Here is an 18,062-nt window from a genome sequence, read left to right on the forward strand (position 1 = left end):
CTCTGCTCCAGCCATGTACGAGTTTCTGGTACAATTAAGGGGCACTTAACTGACCAACTCGCTACACAAAAGCTGCGGCCTGGAATTCCTGAGATTGTAAAGCAGCCGAAGTGAAGGGGAAAAACAGAACAGAAAAACAGAGGGCTGGGGGGAGATGTACCACCACAGTCCCCCACAACATCCTTCTCTCTAAATTGGGGAGAAGTGGATATTATGGGTGCACTGTTCGGTGGGTAAGGAATTGGTTGGGTGGTCGCATCCAGAGGGTTGTGGTCAATGGCTCGATGTCCACATGGAGACCGATGACAAGTGGAGTCCCTCAGGGATCTGTGCCGGGACCAGTGGTGTTTAATATCTTCCTCAATGACATAGACAGTGGGATTGAGTGCACCCTCAGCAAGTTTGCAGATGACACCAAGCTGAGTGGTGCAGTTGACACGCCAGAAGGACAAGATGTCATCCAAAGGGACCTGGACAAGCTGGAGAGGTGGGCCTGTGTGAACCTCATGAGGTTCAACAAGGCCAAGTGCAAGGCCCCGCACCTGGGATGGGGCAACCCCCAATATCAATACAGGGTGGGGGATGAAGGGATTGAGAGCAGCCCTGCCGAGAAGGCCTTGGGGGTCCTGGTGGATGAAAACCCGGACATGAGCCAACAATGTTTGCTTGCAGCCCAGAAAGCCAACCATATCCTGGGCTGCATCAAAAGCAGCGTGGCCAGAAGGTCAAGGGAGGTCATTCTGGCTCTCTGTTCTGCTCTGGTGAGACCTCACCTGGAGCCCTGCGTCCAGCTCTGGAGCCCTCAGCACAAGAAGGACATGGACCTGTTGGAGTGGGTCCAAAGGAGGGCCACAAAAATGATCCGAGGGCTGGAGCACCTCTCCTACAAGGCCAGGCTGAGGGACTTGGGGTTGTTCATCCTGGAGAAGAGAAGGCTGTGAGGAGACCTTATTGCAGCCTTTCCGTACTTAAAGGGGGCCTACAGGAAAGATGGGGAGAATCTTTTTAGCAAGGCCTCTTGTGACAGCACAAGGAGGAATGGTTTTAAACTAAAGGAGGGTAGGTTTAGGCTGGAATCAAATCCCACTGTCAGTGACATGACCCTGTGGAGCTGGGCGTTATCTCCTCTCCCACAGCACCTTTCCAGAGCAGAGTTGCATTGCGGCACTTGTGGGTCTGTAGAGCTGCTGGGCCTCAGGAAAGCTGTGCTTGAGGCAGACAAGGCAGCACAGAGCAGCGCTGCATGTTCATGCAACAGTCACTGTCCTGGGCCTGCCTTCAACCAAGGGGGTGTTGCGTTCCCAGGGACAGGGGAGTTTGTGAGACTGCTGACCTCCCCAGGGCCTCCCACATGCCCACAGTGCCTCTCTGGAGGACAACAGATTGCTGTTCATATGGCGTGCTCCAGGGCCAAGGGGGTAATTCTGAGCAGAGACGCAGCAAGGCAAGGACTGATGGCCATTGGCAGCGGAGTAACTAGGATTATCTTCCTCAGCTTCAAGAGGCAGTGCCTGGAAGAGGAATCGCTGCAGTGCGTCCCACCCTCCAATGCCTCGAGCAGTGATGAAGGGTTGCCCTGTGCCCCCACCTATTTCCTTCCACAAAGCAATGACTTTCCTCATCAGCACTCAGTATGCAGATGGACAGACCACCTAATGGACACAGGCAGGGTTGCAGCAAATTTTAATGAGTTTGGAGAGGGAAATGAGGTCCCTCCAAGTGGAGGCCCCCAGTGAGGGGAGCAGCAGGAGCAGCCAAGAAGCTGTTTCCCTTTTGCTGTGGCAGAGTTCCCACAGGGCATGTGGGGACCTGCCTGGCAAAGGGAGAGAGGCTAGCAGCTCCCTGCAGGCTGGTTTCTGGGGCCCTCACTGCAGGCTTTGAGAGGAGGACAAGACAACATAGAAAAGAAAGAAAAACGGTGAGTGGAATACAGGAAAGGTGGACATTGGCCATGTTTTCAGAGAGCCCAGGCTGGCCCCTTCCAGTCTGCCCTTGCAGGGCAAGTCAGACATGGTCAGCTGCTCTTAAAACAATGGCATGAAGTTTGATCCTGTGTCCAGCACCACGTTCTGAGTTCCTGGGGGTCCTTATCATGGTCGATTGCCAGCATCTTTAGCAGGGGGGGCATCTGCTGCCACAGTAGCGGCTGGTAATGCAGGAGAGGTCACAGCACCCGGAGGTGATGGGCACTCCGTCACAGCTGAGGATGCTGCCAACAGCAGCGGAGGTGGAGGAGCCCACAACGGTGTTCTGCGGGAAGGAGCTGAGGATGGGGCCGGGCAGGGTCACCACCACAGCAGGGGGTTCAATGACAACAGTGGAGTTCTGGCACTGCCTGACACAGGGCTCGTTGCAGCTGTTGGCCAGCGGGGTCGGGCCGCAGGGCTGGCAGGGCTGGCAGGGCTGGCACTGGTCGTAGCAGGACATGTCTTGGGGCCTGCGGGGCACCTGGGAGAGAGGGCAGGGAGGAAGCAAAACACGGGGATGCATGAGGAGCAGCCTGTCACCACACCATGAGGGAGCCAAAGACCATGCAGGACCGCGAGGTGGAGGCTGTGCAGAGATGTATGAGGGCTTCTTGGCCTCATCCTGACAGGGCCCAAAAAGACCCACCACCTCCTGTGCAGCTACTGCCCAGCCTCTTAGTCTAGAAGCCACCTCACTACAGTCCCAGCTTCCCTCCATGGCTAACTTTCTCACCACTTCCCTCTCCCACAACAAGCACCCACAAGATCGGGCACAGGACAAGGCTGGTGCCAGCTGAGAGGTCCATTGAGGTGAGACCTCCTTTTAGACAAAGCAGACAAGGAGAAGGGGATTCAGACTCACCTGACTCCCAAGGAGAAGGAAGCAAGAGAAGTGGATGAGAGAGCGAGGAGCTGGGCTGGCTTTTATCATGGACCTTTCCTGCCCCAGGCTGCCAGAGGCATCCCTCGTAGAGGTGTTTATTTTCTGACAAGCTCATCTTGAATGCAAGACATGCCAGCTGATGCTATGGGCTGTGTTTTGGCTTCCTCGATTGCAGCTTTTCATTTCCTGCTTTATGCCAGGCACATTCCCCAGTGAAGGCGTATTTTGCATGACAGGATGAGAGGCCCAAGCATTTCCGGTGCAAAACACATCAGCGTGGGCAGAGGACTCATCTCAACATGCCGGAAGAGTCCGGTGAAGGACACTGAAGATAGACTGAAAAACTGGCTTAGACAACACACATACACACACACAGATCTAGACGTCCAGTCACCTGAGTTAATGGAGAAGACTCAAGGCACCCAAACAAAGGCTGTCTACACTGTCCAGGACCACTGCACAGTGTTGGACTTGAACAGAGTCCTCTTCTGCGTGTCCTTTTTGCAAGGGTTCAGCGTGGCTGAGGGAAGACTGCTCGGCACTGGGTGAGAGTGGGAGATGCAGGTGATGAGAGTAACGTGCCCAGCTTGAGCCCATCTGCCCACACCAAAGCCCTTTCCCTGCTCTCTGTCTGTCCCTGAGTACCATGGACATGGATGTGGGCTTTAGCCATGGGATGGAGGTGCTTGTAGGCTCTGGTAGGACAGCCTGTGGGTTCCCTTCTGATCGCGTGATGAAGCAAGCCATGCACACGTGACCAGGTAGGCAGGCCCTGCTGTGGGATTATGCCAGCTGGGGAGTGTAGAGGCCATGATCGCTCAGTTGCAGGATCAGTGTGTCCAGAAAGATGATTTGTCCCATTTACTGTGCACATCTGCTGTGGGATGGGATAAGTCCTGTGTGTGAATTGAAGAGCAGGGCTCTGTTTTGGGGCCAGCCTTGTTTAATATCTTTATCAATGATGTGGATGAGGGGATTGAGTGCACCCTCAGGAAGTTTGCAGGCAACACCAAACTGGGTGGGAGTGTCAATCTGCTGGAGGGTAGGATGGCCCTGCAGAGGGACCTGGACAGGCTGGACCCATGGGCTGAGGCCAACTGTATGAGGTTTAACAAGGCCAAGTGCCGCGTCCTGCACTTCGGTCACAACAACCCCATGCAGCACTACAGGCTTGGGGAAGAGTGGCTGGAAAGCTGCCTGGCCGAAAAGGATCTGGGGGTGTTGGCTGACAGCCGGCTGAACATGAGCCAGCAGTGTGCCCAGGTGTCCAAGAAAACCAACAGCATCCTGGCTTGTGTCAGGAATAGTGTGGCCAGCAGGAGCAGGAAGGTGATTTTGTCCCTGTACTCGGCGCTGGTGAGGCCGCACCTGGAATACTGTGTCCGGTTTTGGGCCCCTCAATACAAGAAAGACATTGAGGTGCTGAAGTGTGTTCAGAGAAGGGCAAGGAAGCGGGTGAAGGGTCTGGAGCACAGGCCTTCTGAGGAGCGGCTGAGGGAACTGGGGTTGTTTAGCCTAGAGAAGAGGAGGCTGAGGGGAGACCTTATCGCTCTCTACAACTACCTGAAAGGAGGTTGTAGTGAGGTGGGTGTTGGTTTCTTCTCCCATGTAGTTAGTGATAGGACGAGAGGAAATGGACTCAAGCTGCGCCAGGGGAGGTTTAGGTTGGAAATTAGGAAAAATTTCTTCATGGAAAGGGTGGTCAGGCATTGGAACAGGCTGCCCAGAGAGGTGGTGGAGTCACCTTCCCTGGAAGTGTTCAAACAACGGGTAGATGTGGCACTTTGGGACATGGTGTAGTCTAGTTTACCCTTGATTGGCTTAGAGTAGACTTGGTAGTGTAGGTTACTGGTTGGACTGGATGATCTTAAAGGTCGTTTCCAACCTAAACGATTCTATGATTCTATGATGTCTCTTCACTGACTGTGGGAAGAGTCTGTAGGGTATGTTAGAGCAGGTCCAGAGGAGGGCCACAAAAGTGAACAGGGGGTTGGAACACATCTCCTATGAAGAAAGTCTGAGAGAGGTTGGGGTTGTTGAGCCTGGAGAGGGAAGGGCTCTGGGGAGGCCTTCTTGAGGCCTTTCAGTACTTAAAGGGGGCTTATAAGAAAAAGAGAGAAAGATGTTTTGCCAGGGCCTGTAGTGACAGGACAAGGGCCAATGGCTTTAAATTGAAAGAGGGTAGATTTAGCTTGGGTATAAAGATGAAATATTTTCCAATGAAAGCGGTGAGACCCTGGAAGGTGTTGCCCAGAGGTGTTGTGGATGCCCCATCATTGGAAGTGTTCAAGGTCAGGTTAGATGGGGCTTTGAGCAAGCTGACCTAATGAGAGATTTCACTGCCCATGGTGGGCGAGTTAGACTAGATGTTCTTTCAGGGTCCCTTCCAACCCAAACCATTCTGTGATTTGATGAATTCTATGTATGGATACATATACTATACAGCTATTTCTATGAATTATGCCGGTAACAAAGATGGCTCTGAGGTTCTTCCCTGCAGGGCAGGGAGTCTGGGTGGAATAAGCTCCTACATGAAGATGTCTGGAATCTGAGCTGGTCCCACAGGGCTGGAAGGACATGTTCCCTGAAGGGATCTTGATCCATTTTGTTTACTAAGAGTGAGGTGTAAAGCACAGCACAGAAGTCAGAAGAGAATCCCTCTCCCTCGAGAGCTCATTTGGGCAGCGTGCATGGCAGGAGCGGGGTGAAATGGGAAGCACAGGTTGAGGCAGCTCTGTGCCTGCCTTCTGCACAGCAGAGCCACAGGATCACTCTTGCTCTGCGCCTGTAAGAAGTGAAGGCGGAGACGAAGCAGCGGAGGGCCACACTGCCAACACTGAAGATAATCACAGCCTTGTTTGCAGAAGTGCCAGCACAAGCCATGGCCAGCACGGCTGGCGCAACACTGAAGAAGTGGCAGATGTGCCTGTGGGCACAGAGAGACAACTGGGAAGTGAGTCTTGTATGCAGAGCAGGAGGCAGGGACCCGGCCAGCCATGTCCCTGCCACCAGCCAGATGCACACAGCCTGATGCAGGATGGCCCCATAGCACAGCGGGTTGCAGGTAGGCAAGCTGTGGCCATAGGACATGACAGTGTAGAGGGAGCAGTGGTCTCTGCCCAGCAGCTGGAAATCCTCCAGCACCCTTGGAAGGAAGACACCGCAGAAGGGCTTTTGGTCTTCAGTCCTTCTGAAAGAGAGCGGCCTCCTTGTGACCTCACCTTCCTTCCACCCCAGAGCAACACCCTTCTCCTGTGCACCTTGGGGAGTGTCCACAGAGGGAAGGACCACATGGAGGCCAGGCTTGAATGCACCAGAACTTTAATGAGACTGAAGAGGAGACAGACGATTCCTACGAGGCTTGCCTTGAGGGAACCTTGCTGCCACTGCAAACCAAAGCAAACAAAGAAAAGGGAGAGAAAGGCAAGGTCGGTCAGCTATGCTGAAAACAACATCCAAAAGATCAATCCTGTGCCCAGCACCATGTTCTGAGTTCCTCAAGGTGTCTCCCTGGGTTTTTCCCAAGCATCTTTAACAGGGGAGGCACCTTCTGCCACAGTAGCGGTTGGTAATGCAGGAGAGGTCAAAGCCCCCAGAGGAGATAGGCACTCCCTGAGAGCTGAGGATGCTGCCAACAGCAGCAGAGGTGGAGGAGCCCACAACGGTGTTCTGCGGGAAGGAGCTGAGGATGGGTCCGGGCAGGGTCACCACCACAGGAGAGGGCTCAATGACGACGGTGGAGTTCTGGCACTGCCTGACACAGGGCTCGTTGCAGCTGTTGGCCAGTGGGGTCGGGCCGCAGGGCTGGCAGGGCAGGCACGGGCTGTAGCAGGACATGTCTCTGGGCTGGAGATGCACCTGGGAGAGAGGGCAGGGGGGAAGCAGAACACAAGGATGGGTGAGAAGCAGCCTGGTTACACAGTGACAAAGGAGGCAAGGTACTACTAAGAAGGGAGCTGGACACTGTGCCAGCAGCCACATGGTCTCCATTGCCCTACAAAGAGCAGCCTGGCCCAGGGACACTCTCTCCTAATTCATGAGCCAAAAGCCCCCGCAGCCACATCCCAGCCTCTCTCTAACCAGACCTTCTCCCCACTTCTGCTCCTGTGGCAAGATGCTCCAAGCCCCAGCAAAGCACAGAGCCAATATCAGCTGAGAGGTCCATCAGGGAGAGATCCCAGTTTGGAAGAGGAGGAGAAGGGGCTTCAGACTCACCTGGTTGCCAAGCAGAAGGAGGCAAGAGAAGTGGATGAGAGAGCAGGCACTTGCGCTGCCTTTTATACCTGCCCTTCATTGCCGCAGGACCAGAGGCACCCACGGCAGAGGTAGCAATTCTCGGACAAGCTCATCTTGAATGCAAACCAGCGCAGCTAATGACAGGGGCTGTGCTTTGGTTTCCTGCACTGATGCCTTTTCATTTCCAGATTTGTGCCATGCCCATTTCCCAATGAAGGCTTCTTCTGAGCCCTCGGATGAGAGGCCCCAGCATTTGTAGGACAGGAATGCAGCAGTGCTGGCAGAAGTCTCAGCTCAGGTGCTGGATGAGTCCAGAGCAAGCAGGTGACGTCAGCCTGGGTCACTGTGGTGGGGCTGTCTGCAGTGGTGTTCTGAGGAAAAGGTCCAGCCACCCTCAGCTGAACACCATGGGCTCCCATGCATGAGGACGTCCTATGTCCTTATCTTTCCCTCCCTCCTCACATCACCCCAATACTCACTTGTTGTTGCCTCCCCAGGTGTGTGCGTTGTGCTCCTAGGTTTTGACCCCATCCTGCCTAACACTGCCCTCAGGAAAAAATTCTGACCTGTTTTGACTCAGTCCCTCTCTGTGCAGTCTGTGAGCACACAGGTGATGCCATGGGCATGCCTGGGGCCTTGTCCTTGCCCACAATGCTCTAGCATTGCCACAGTTGTCCCCAGGTGTCCTCAGCAGAGTCCTGAGGGTTGGTTGTGTTCCTGTGGGTGTTCCTGTCTTGTGTGCTTTTGTGTGCAGCTGTGTTTGCATGGATGGACATGGGAGCACAAATTTGTGCATGATTCCATGCAGGTGTGCGTGAGCCTGTGTGTTTGTGTGTTTACTTGCTGGAAGGAAGCTAGATTCCTAGCTGGTGGCAAACCTCATTGCTTTCTCCTGAGGTAACAGGTACTGTGGGCAAGGAAAAGGCAGCGGATGCATGCACCTAGAGTTTAGGAAGACCTTTGACAGCCTCTCTCGTACCTCCTTTATGATCAAACTGGAGATGAATGGATTCATGAAGATGCTGATAAGGTGGGTGCAACATTGGCTGGACTATCAGGCTCAAAGAGTAGTGCAAAGCCCAGCTACAAGACACTTAGTAGGACCAATACTCTTGAACATTTTCATGAACACCAGGAATAATGGGAAGGATGGCACTTCCTGCAAGTTTGGGGAAAACACCCAACCACAGGAAACACACGCTACACTCATCTCTGTTAGCCAACTTGTTCCCAGCAGGTCCAGGAAGTACCTGTTTGAAAGGAAAGAGAGGAGATGGAGTAGGCCCTGGAAGTGCTTTGTGGCAGGAGTAGAGGCAATGAACAGCTGCTGGAACATGGGGAGTTCTGATAAGAAACAGGCTAAACAGGCAGCTGAAGGGAGGCTCTGCAGCCTGCTCCTTCCTTCCCCTGGGCAGGAAATGCGTGGCTGCTCTTTGCAGCCCCTGCGGTGGCAGGCAGCTCTGGGAAGCTGGTGCATGTGGCGGGTGAGGGCCCTGCAGCTGCCGCAGGCTGGAGCGGGCACTGGGCAGGCTTGTTGTTGGTGGGAGAGGACGGGCAGAGTGGGCTTGCAGGAGACAAAGTTGTGCCCGTGCAGAGCCGCTGAGCACTGGGAGGCCGGGCGAGCCCCCGAGCGGCGCCGGCGCAGGGCTCAGCCCCGGGGCGGAGCTGGCGGCAGCGGCGAGGAGAGGAGAGGAGAGGAGAGGAGAGGAGAGGAGAGGAGAGGAGAGGAGAGGAGAGGAGAGGAGAGGAGAGGAGAGGAGAGGAGAGGAGAGGAGAGGAGAGGAGAGGAGAGGAGAGGAGAGGAGAGGAGAGGAGAGGAGAGGAGAGGAGAGGAGAGGAGAGGAGAGGAGAGGAGAGGAGAGGAGAGGAGAGGAGAGGAGAGGAGAGGAGAGGAGAGGAGAGGAGAGGAGAGGAGAGGAGAGGAGAGGAGAGGAGAGGAGAGGAGAGGAGAGGAGAGGAGAGGAGAGGAGAGGAGAGGAGAGGAGAGGAGAGGAGAGGAGAGGAGAGGAGAGGAGAGGAGAGGAGAGGAGAGGAGAGGAGAGGAGAGGAGAGGAGAGGAGAGGAGAGGAGAGGAGAGGAGAGGAGAGGAGAGGAGAGGAGAGGAGAGGAGAGGAGGCGGCGCGGCCGGAGCAGAGAGCCGGGGCTGGCGGCGGGCAGCGAGGCGCGGGCGGCGGAGCGGCGGGATGCGGCGGTGCCGGGGCGCAGGGCTGGCGGGGCTGGCCGCGGTGCTGCTGGGTGCGCGGGGCTGGCGGTGGTGGCTGGGGGGTAGGCTCTGTGCCCGGGCTGCTCCCCAGGGAGCCCAGCGCCAGCTCGGCCCTCTCCTTCTGCACCCTCTCTTTCCCCTCCCGGCCTCTCTGCCCTCTCTGCTCCCCCTTTCCCAGAGCTCTGCAGTCCCCCCTACGTAGCCTCCTTTGTTCCCATCATCTCTACCATCACAACTTGGCTGGCATGTGCGCCCGCTTCTCCGGGCACGCACTCTTGCCTCTGGTAATTCCCCACTTACTATTGCCCTGATTTCAGCCCTCCTTCACTGCAACACCCACTCTCGCTGGCTACTCTTCCTCTCTCCATCCGTGCATCCACCCCTCTTCTGACCCATCTCTCCATGCAGCTACCATCCCTAACCGTCTTCCTGCTCTGAGACCCCTCTCTCATCTCTCCCTCTGCTTCCTTCCTAGCTGTGGGCACAGGTTTGCTTTCCTGCACCGCGCCATACATCCTCTCATCCCCACGTGCATTCAGCCTTTATTTCTGTTCTGAATTCAGCCCTCCTTCCTTCACTGGAACACACCCAACTCTCCCGTCACCTCTCCCTCTCGCCGTCCGTCCATCCATCCATGCACCTGATTTTCATCCCATCTCTGCATGCATCAGTTTCAAAATCCCTGCCAGCCTTTGTCCCTCACTCCACACACCCACACCAGGATCACTCCCCATCCCAGCTGAACAGCTCTCCAGCCGTTCCAGTCTGGCTCTGTCTCACTTCCATTCTTCACAACAGTTTGTCTGGGAGAATGAGAGCTGGGCGATCTTTGATGACCTTTGGGCTTCCCTTCTTCTTCTGCAGTGGCTGTGGGCAGAGCCCAGGTGCAGCAGGACCCCTCGGCAGAGACCACCGAGGGCACCAGCATCAGCATCAACTGCTCACACCCCAACATAAACACCAACGACTTTATCCACTGGTACCGTCAGCTCCCGGGCCGAGGCCCCACATTCATCGTGGCCACTGTTAAAGACTCCAAGAATGTGCAGGACCCTCCGGGGCAGCTGTCGGTGGCGGCAGACCGCCGGTCCAGCGCCCTGCGGCTCTCCCGGCCCCGGCGCGGGGACGCGGCGGTGTATTACTGCGGCGTGGGAGGCACGGGGAGAGGAGCCGGGGCTGCGGGCGGGCACGAACCGCGGCGGGCGGGGCCGGGCGTGTGTGGGGGGGGCGGGGGGACAGCCCCGGCCGGGACCGACAGGGGGCGCTGCCGCTCCGCCCCCTGGCACCGCCACCGCCACCGGTACTGGGAAGGGCTTCAGCATCGACAGCGGCACCGGCATCCCCAGGTCCTCCTTGCAGTCAGTGCCTGGGCTCATGGGGTGGGCTGACCTTGGCTGGGCACCAGGTGCCCACCCAGCCGCTCCGTTCCTGCCCTCAACCAGCAGGACATGGTGCGGGGATGGAGGGGAATAAGATGGAAGAAACTCATGGGTCAAGATAAAGGCAGTTTTATAAAGCAAAAGCAAAGGTCGCGCACAGAAGCAAAGGAAAACAGAAGATATATCCTCTACTGCCGATTAGCAGGCAATGTCCAGCCACTGCCTGGGAAGTAGGGCTTCAGCACACATAACGGTCGTTCCAGAAGACAAACATCATAAGAACGGATCACCCCCCTCCTCCTCCTTTCCATAGCTTTTATTGCTGAGCAGACATCATATGGTATGGAATATCCCTTTGATCACTTTGGGTCAGGCTGTGCCCCCTCCCCAGTTCTTACCCGCCCCCAGCCAGATGGGGGAATATTGGAGAGACAGCCTTGATGCTGTGGAGCACTGCTCAGCAGCAGCCAAAACACCGGTGTGTTGTCAACACCTTTCTTGCTACCAGTCCAAAGCACAGCACCATGAGGGCTGCTATGGGGAAAACTCACTCCAGCTCAGCCACACCCAACAGAGCTCAGCACCTCTTCTCCGTGATGGTGGCTGCGGATCAGTGCTCCTGAAGGCAGCAAAGAGCCGCCCTCGCTCAGCGCTACCTGTGGAGACTGAGAGGCTCTGTGCAAGGCAGGGAGGGGAGTCGGGTGTTTCCCACAAGGCTCTCTTGCTTCCCCAGAAAGGGCTCAGAGTGTTCTGGGTTAACGTGGCACCTTCTGGCCTGCCAGCATCGTCTCAGAAATGTGTCACAGAGGGGACACTTTCCCAGTGGTTTTTCCCTTCCCAAGGACAGGCACCACCATCTCCACCCAAGGCTGTTATTACCGCTGACAGGCTCCTTGGACATTCAAAGTAAGCATTAAGAATGGGGCAATTATGAAACCCATGCACCCAGGCATTACCAGACATAGAATGAGTTGCAGCCGGAGTCAGCCCTTACATGGCAAAGGTCCATTGCAAGAAACCAGAAATGGCTTGGCTCTGCCAAGTTCTCTTTACTGTGGTCTACCACCTGCTCCTCAGCCCTGGCAGGTCGAGACTTTCATCTGGGGTAAAGTGGTTACCTTGCCTTGCAGCAGCGGTTGATTTTATTCTTCTGACACCGAGAGACACAAAAGATTTACCCCAGCACACCTTTGGTTCTTCCCTCTTGCCTGAGCAGCTGATTGCCTCTGGACATGAGAAAGCTGTTCCAAGCAGGGCAGTACATTGCCCTGAAGCAAACACAAAGGTAGTCAAGCACAGTGGCCTCCCCAGGTGGCACGTGGCCCTGCTTGTCTTTGCCTTCCCCATGTGTCTCTGAACCGTGGTGGGAACAGCCTCACCCTTGTCACTGTGGGGAGTGAGCAGTGGGCTCTCTGAGGATCCCGATGTAGGTCTTCCTTGGCAGGCTTTCCTCCTTGGAGATCTGCTGCACCACCACCATTGCCTTCAAAACACTGGAGAGTTTCCTTGCCACCAGGACTATCATTTGTGTTTCCTGCTGCCTGGCACAGTCATTTTTCCGCTTCTTCCTGGGCATGACTGAGTTCCTGACCCTCTCAGCCACGTCCTTTGATCATTATGTCACCATGTGCAAACTGCTCTACCGAAAACCACTGTCACGATGAAGAAAGTCTACTTCCTGCCAGCGCTGGGAGCATGGGCAGTGGGCTTTGTTGTCATCTTCTCCCAGTTGCCTCTGCTGCTGTGGCATCCTTTCTGCACCAGGAAGCTTGTTGACCTTTGATTTCTCCTGTGGTGCTGGGCCAGCATGAGCATAGCCTGTGCTGGGACAAGCGTGCTGCAAGCAGAGCAGTAGCTCGGCCTGGCTTGGAGGTGCTGGGTAGCTGGGTGCTGGTGGGAATGCTCCAGCATGTGCTCTGTGGTTGGGCTGATGAGTGCATATGCCACTGCGTCCCCAGGGCAGGAGTCCCCAGTCACCATCCCTGGAAGTGTTCAAAAAACAGGTAGATGTGGCACTCTGGGACGTGGTTTAGTGGGCATGGTGGTGTTGGGTTGATGACTGGACTGATGATCGTAGAGGTCCTTTCCATTCTATGATTCTGTTCTATGGTGCTTGTGCCCTAGGGCTGCCTGTGGGGCAGGGAGAGAGTGGAGAACTCTGGGGGTCCCAGGCAGGGTGAGGAGCTGGGTTGCCCAGATATTCACAATTCACCCCAGTGCCAAGAGTGCGGGGCTTGTGTGGGAGGAGGTGAGCGAGCCCTTGTTCTCTGGCTATGACAAGAACGTGTCCAGCGGCCAAAGAGATGGAGGGGATCAGTGGCCCTGCCCCAAGTCTCAAGCAGGAGGAAAGTGCAGGGCACCTCACCTGGCCTGCTGGGCCCTGCGTGCCTGAGCCCCTGTTTTGAGTTCAGCGGGCTGTGGGACCCTGGAGAGCCCAACTGTCTGTAGGGACCCGCTGTGCCACGCTGCCACTTGCCCTGTTACTCAGCAGCTGTAAACTGTGGAGGGATGGCTGAAAAGTGGGCATTTCCCACCGGGATGTGCCGGGGACAGACATTTTGTGGCACTGAGGCCTGCAGAGCTTGGCTTACAGAGTCCTCATTCACCTTGTTTGCAAGGGAGCTGGGATCAGTGCCTTGACACCTCGGTCACCCTGCTTCAGCATTGGGCAGGCAGGCAAGAGGAGGGGATGTTGGCAAAGGACTTCACAACCTGATCCTCCAGAAGAAAAGGCTGTCTAATTCCCAGCTGCGGAAAGGGCAGTTGCCACAGGCCCCTTTGTGGATGGATGCATGGATGGATGCATGCATGGATGGATGGATGGTTGTGTTCTGTCCATCAGGCTCTTCCTGGCTGAGGCCTCTGGTGTGCTTTGGATCAAACCAGTGCCCAAGAGCATCAGTGGAAGCAAGAGGTACCCTCGTGAACACAAGTTGCCTGCCATAGACACCTCACAGGTAGCGCTGAGCATGTCCCGTTGTCACCTTCACATCTCAAGGGGCCTGGGGTGAGAAAAGCTCCAGAGCTTTTCCGGAGCAGAGCTGGTCCTGACGTAGCAGGACCTTAGAGGTGCTGGGCCTGAGGAAAGCTGCTCCATCCATGCTTGGGGTGACGAGGCACCGCAGAGCAGCGATGGGGCTGTGGGCACTGGTTACTGTCCTTGGACTGCCCTGGCCCATGGGGCTGTTGGGCTCCCAGGGACTCTAGTGTGTGACCCAGTGTGGTTAATCCCAATACTGACTTGTGAATGATGTCAGCCCTGCATGCCTGCCAAAACGTGGGCCCTGCCAAGTGCTGTAGGCGTGGTGGTAGGGCTGCCTTGGGGGGCTGATCCCTGCTGCCCATGCCCATGTGTGCTGGCCACGGCTCTAGATGGGCAATGGTGGGGAGGAGAAGGTGGAGGTGAGGCCATGGGCCATCCCTGAGACTATTCCACCCATCGGCACTCCTGCTGTCCTTTGGGGACCTCTTCTGTCCTCTCCTCCTTCCCCAGCACAGCACTGACTAGAGCAAGAGGTGCCCCATTCCCTATCGAGCTTACAGGGTGGCTTGCCTCCATGGCCTCCCAGAGTCCTAGCTTCTCACTTGAGGAAAGCAGAGGTTGCGCTCCTTGTTTGCAGGCTCTGTGGGGCTAGAGCTGGGCAGAGCCACCGCAAGGCAAGGGCTGATGGCCACTTGCTCTGAGGTAGTCTGGGTGGTTTGGCATACTGCCAAGGGATAGTGCTGCCACGAGGACCCTCTGCAGTGTGTCCCAACCTGCCATTCTTCTGGGATTAGTGAAGGGTCTCCTCATACCCTCATCTCACCCCTGCCAAGAGCAAATCCATTCTCCCTGAGCAGCTTGGGAGGGCATACATGGAGGAAAGGACCACTTGGAGGCCCAGGCTGGGATGCAGAAATCTTTAATGAGTCTAAAGAGGGAATCGAGGTCACTCCAAGCAGAGCCCCTGCATGCAGGGGTCACCAGGGGCAAGTAAAAGACCGTACTCTCACCCTTGGCCACGGTGAAGTTCATGCAGGGCATCTGTCTGCCTTTCCTGCAGAGATCCTTGCAGCCCAGGGGAGCAGAAGAAAAGAATGAAAAGAGAAAGAAAGAGGTAGGTGGAAGCATGGGTGGAGAGACACAGCCCATGTTTCCAGCTAAACGCAGGCTGGCCCCTTCCTGCCAGCATTTGCAGGAGCAGTTCAGGATGGTGAATTCCTGTGAAAGCAATGGCCTGAAGAGTCATTCTTTGTTCAGCGCTATGTCTGTAGTCCCTGGGGAGCCTTCCCAAGAGCTATGCCCATTAGCTTTCTCAGGGGAGGCACCTTCTGCCACAGTAGCGGTTGGTAATGCAGGAGAGGTCAAAGCCCCCCGAGGAGATGGGCACTCCCTCAGAGCTGAGGATGCTGCCAACAGCAGCAGAGGTGGAGGAGCCCACAACGGTGTTCTGTGGGAAGGAGCTGAGGATGGGGCCAGGCAGGGTCACCACCACAGCAGGGGGCTCAAAGATGATGGTGGAGTTCTGGCACTGCCTGACACAGGGCTCATTGCAGCTGTTGGCCAGTGGGGTCGGGCTGCAGGGCCGTCAGGGCTGGCATTGGTCCCAAATGTGGGCAGAGGCACAGCAAGGCAAGGCCTGATGGCCACGAGCAGCCAAGGATGACTTCTTCAGCTCCCAGGGATGGTGCCCAAAAGAGGAGGCACTGCAGGGTGTCCCAACCTCCCAATCCTCTGTGAATGGAGAAGGGTCTCCTTGTGCCCTCACCTCCCTTCCACCCCTGAGCAACACCTTTTTCTTTTGGCACCTTGGGGAGTGTCGACAGAGAGAAAGACCACATGGAGGCCCGGCCTGAATGCAGCAGAACTTTAATGAGTTAAAAGAGGGGAACAAAGTCACTCTGAGTGGAGGACAGCAGCGCAGGGAGCCCCGGAGGCAGCCTAGAGTCTGCGGTCCTTGTCCATGGAGAGTTCTTGCATGACAGATGGTCCCCACCAAGCTGGCCTTGGTGGGACCTTGCTGCCAAGGGGATACAAAGCAAACAAAGAAGAGGGGAAAAAAGGGAAAGCCATTCAGCTATACTGAAAACACCTCCGAAATCTCGATCCCGTGCCCAGCACCATGTTCTGACTTCCTCAAGGTGTGTTTCTACGGGTTTCCCAGCATCTTTAGCAGGGAGGGCACCTTCTGCCACAGTAGCGGTTGGTAATGCAGGAGAGGTCAAAGCCCCCAGAGGAGATGGGCACTCCCTGAGAGCTGAGGATGCTGCCAACAGCAGCAGAGGTGGAGGAGCCCACAACGGTGTTCTGCGGGAAGGAGCTGAGGATGGGTCCGGGCAGGGTCACCACCACAGGAGAGGGCTCAATGACGACGGTGGAGTTCTGGCACTGCCTGACGCAGGGCTCGTTGCAGCTGTTGGCCAGCGGGGTCGGGCCGCAGGGCCGGCAGGGCAGGCACTGGTCGTAGCAGGACATGTCTCAAAGTCAGAGGTGCACCTGGGAGAGAGGGCAGGGAGGAAGCAGAGCACAAGGGTGGGTGATGAGCAGCCTTGGTTACACAGTGACAAAGGAGGCAAGGCCACAATTCAGTGGCGAGAGGGATGCGCTAGGAGGAACACAGTCTTCATAGTCCTACAAAGAGCAGCCTGGCCCAGGGACACTCTCTCCTAATTCATGAGCCAAAAGCCCCCGCAGCCACATCCCAGCCTCTCTCTAACCAGACCTTCTCCCCACTTCCCTCTCCCATGACCAGAAGATCTGAAATGCAGCAAAGAACAGAGCAATTTCAGCTGAGAGGTCCATCAGGGAGAGATCCCAGTTTGGAAGAGGAGGAGAAGGGGCTTCAGACTCACCTGGTTGCCAAGCAGAAGGAGGCAAGAGAAGTGGATGAGAGAGCAGGCACTTGCGCTGCCTTTTATACCTGCCCTTCATTGCCGCAGGACCAGAGGCACCCGCGGCAGAGGTAGCAATTCTCGGACAAGCTCATCTTGAATGCAAACCAGCGCAGCTAATGACATGGGCTGTGCTTTGGTTTCCTGCACTGATGCCTTTTCATTTCCAGATTTGTGCCATGCCCATTTCCCAGGAAAGAATTCTTCTGAGCAATTGGATGAAAGGCCGCGGCATTTGTAGGACAGGAATGCAGCAGTGCTGGCAGAAGTCTCAGCTCAATTGCTGGATGGGTCCAGAGCAAGCAGGTGACGTCAGCCTGGGTCACTGCAGTGGGGCTGTCTGCAGTGGTGTTCTGAGGAAGAAGGTCCAGCTGTCCTCAGGTGAACACCGTGGGCTCCCATGCATGAGGACGTCCTATGTCCTTATCTTTCCCTCCCTCCTCACATCACCCCAATGCTCACTTGTTGTTGCCTCCCCAGGTGTGTGCGTTGTGCTCCTAGGTTTTGACCTCATCCTGCCTCACACTGCCCACTCCCCAGGGGACCTTAGCAGAGTCCATGGTTCGTTGTGTTCCTCTGTGTGTTCTTTACTTGTGTCTACTGTCCATGTGTGTGTGTCCTTGTGTGCCCCTCATCAGGAGGGAATGTGCCGCTCATGGCAGGGACACTCTCCTCTGCTCTGTCCATGAGCACCACAGAGCAGCAGGTTCCCAGGGTCAGAAGGAGCCTGAGTGCAGCTGAGTGCTGATGGCAGCAGCCTGCTCGAGATCTGTCCAGGGAAGAGGCACGGAAATGCAACCCCTGCCTCCTGAGACCTCCTCTTCCTGCCCCTCCAAAGCTCACGCCCTGCTGCTGCCAATTTCAGGACACAACAACAACAGGTTCACTCCAGCTTGGATCCTGACTTTAGTTCAATGGTAACAGTATTGGGAGTGTCTCAGCAGAACTGGCAGTGCCCCCTCCCTGCCTCTCCAAGCCAGGACACCGCTGCCTTCCACAGGGCTAGAGAGTTCAAAAGGATGGGCAGGGAGAAAGGCTGAGGAATCCTGCCCACCTCGTGCTGGCCATCCCTCAGTGGATCTGCTTCCAATGCAGCATCAGCGGTGCCTGGTGTGGGACACAGCCCCCTCTCATGTCCATGTCAATGCCAAATGTCCTTGTGCAGCCCTTCGACGTGCTGCTGTGTGAGGCAGGGGCTGAGACCTTGTCCTGAACAGGTACAGAATGAAAGGAACATGAAGCCTGATGTCGCTGTGCTGTGAGTGGAAGGACAGACCCTGTGGCTTGCGCAGGGAAAGCCAAAGACCTGAGGACTGCTTTGGGCTTCAGCCCACAAACACCTTCATGCCCTGCATTGGAATGTCAGTCTGAGTGCCCAGCAACTGCCCCTGGGAGGGAAGGGACGGGACATTGGGTTTGAGACTGCATCCCCCAAAGCCTGCTGCTCTCCCACAGCCATGTCCAGAACAGACCCTCTTTCTCACATGGGCTCTGCACACTGGGCAAATTTTCTAAGTGCATCT

The 18,062-nt window shown here is 56.1% G+C and overlaps 2 protein-coding genes and 1 pseudogene across 2 annotated transcripts; all 3 read right to left on the reverse strand.

Annotated features, from left to right (window-relative positions):
* Positions 1–2,112: 2,112 nt before the first annotated feature.
* Positions 2,113–2,965, reverse strand: LOC142595256 (feather keratin Cos1-1/Cos1-3/Cos2-1-like; annotated as a pseudogene).
* A 3,416-nt stretch (positions 2,966–6,381) lies between these two features.
* On the reverse strand, positions 6,382–7,144 carry LOC142595257 (feather keratin Cos1-1/Cos1-3/Cos2-1-like). The gene is made up of 2 exons (XM_075722991.1): positions 7,066–7,144; positions 6,382–6,689 (listed from the first exon to the last, which is right to left on the reverse strand). Exons 1-2 carry the CDS (start codon positions 7,142–7,144, stop codon positions 6,382–6,384), a joined length of 387 nt encoding a protein of 128 aa, XP_075579106.1.
* Positions 7,145–15,817: 8,673 nt separating this feature from the next.
* LOC142595258 (feather keratin Cos1-1/Cos1-3/Cos2-1-like) lies at positions 15,818–16,123 on the reverse strand. The gene has a single exon (XM_075722992.1). The coding sequence runs from the start codon at positions 16,121–16,123 to the stop codon at positions 15,818–15,820; it is 306 nt and encodes a 101-aa protein (XP_075579107.1).
* Between the last annotated feature and the right edge of the window lie 1,939 nt (positions 16,124–18,062).

This window comes from Pelecanus crispus, chromosome 18 (genome assembly GCF_030463565.1).
Source record: "Pelecanus crispus isolate bPelCri1 chromosome 18, bPelCri1.pri, whole genome shotgun sequence".
Classification (NCBI taxonomy): Eukaryota; Metazoa; Chordata; class Aves; order Pelecaniformes; family Pelecanidae; genus Pelecanus; species Pelecanus crispus.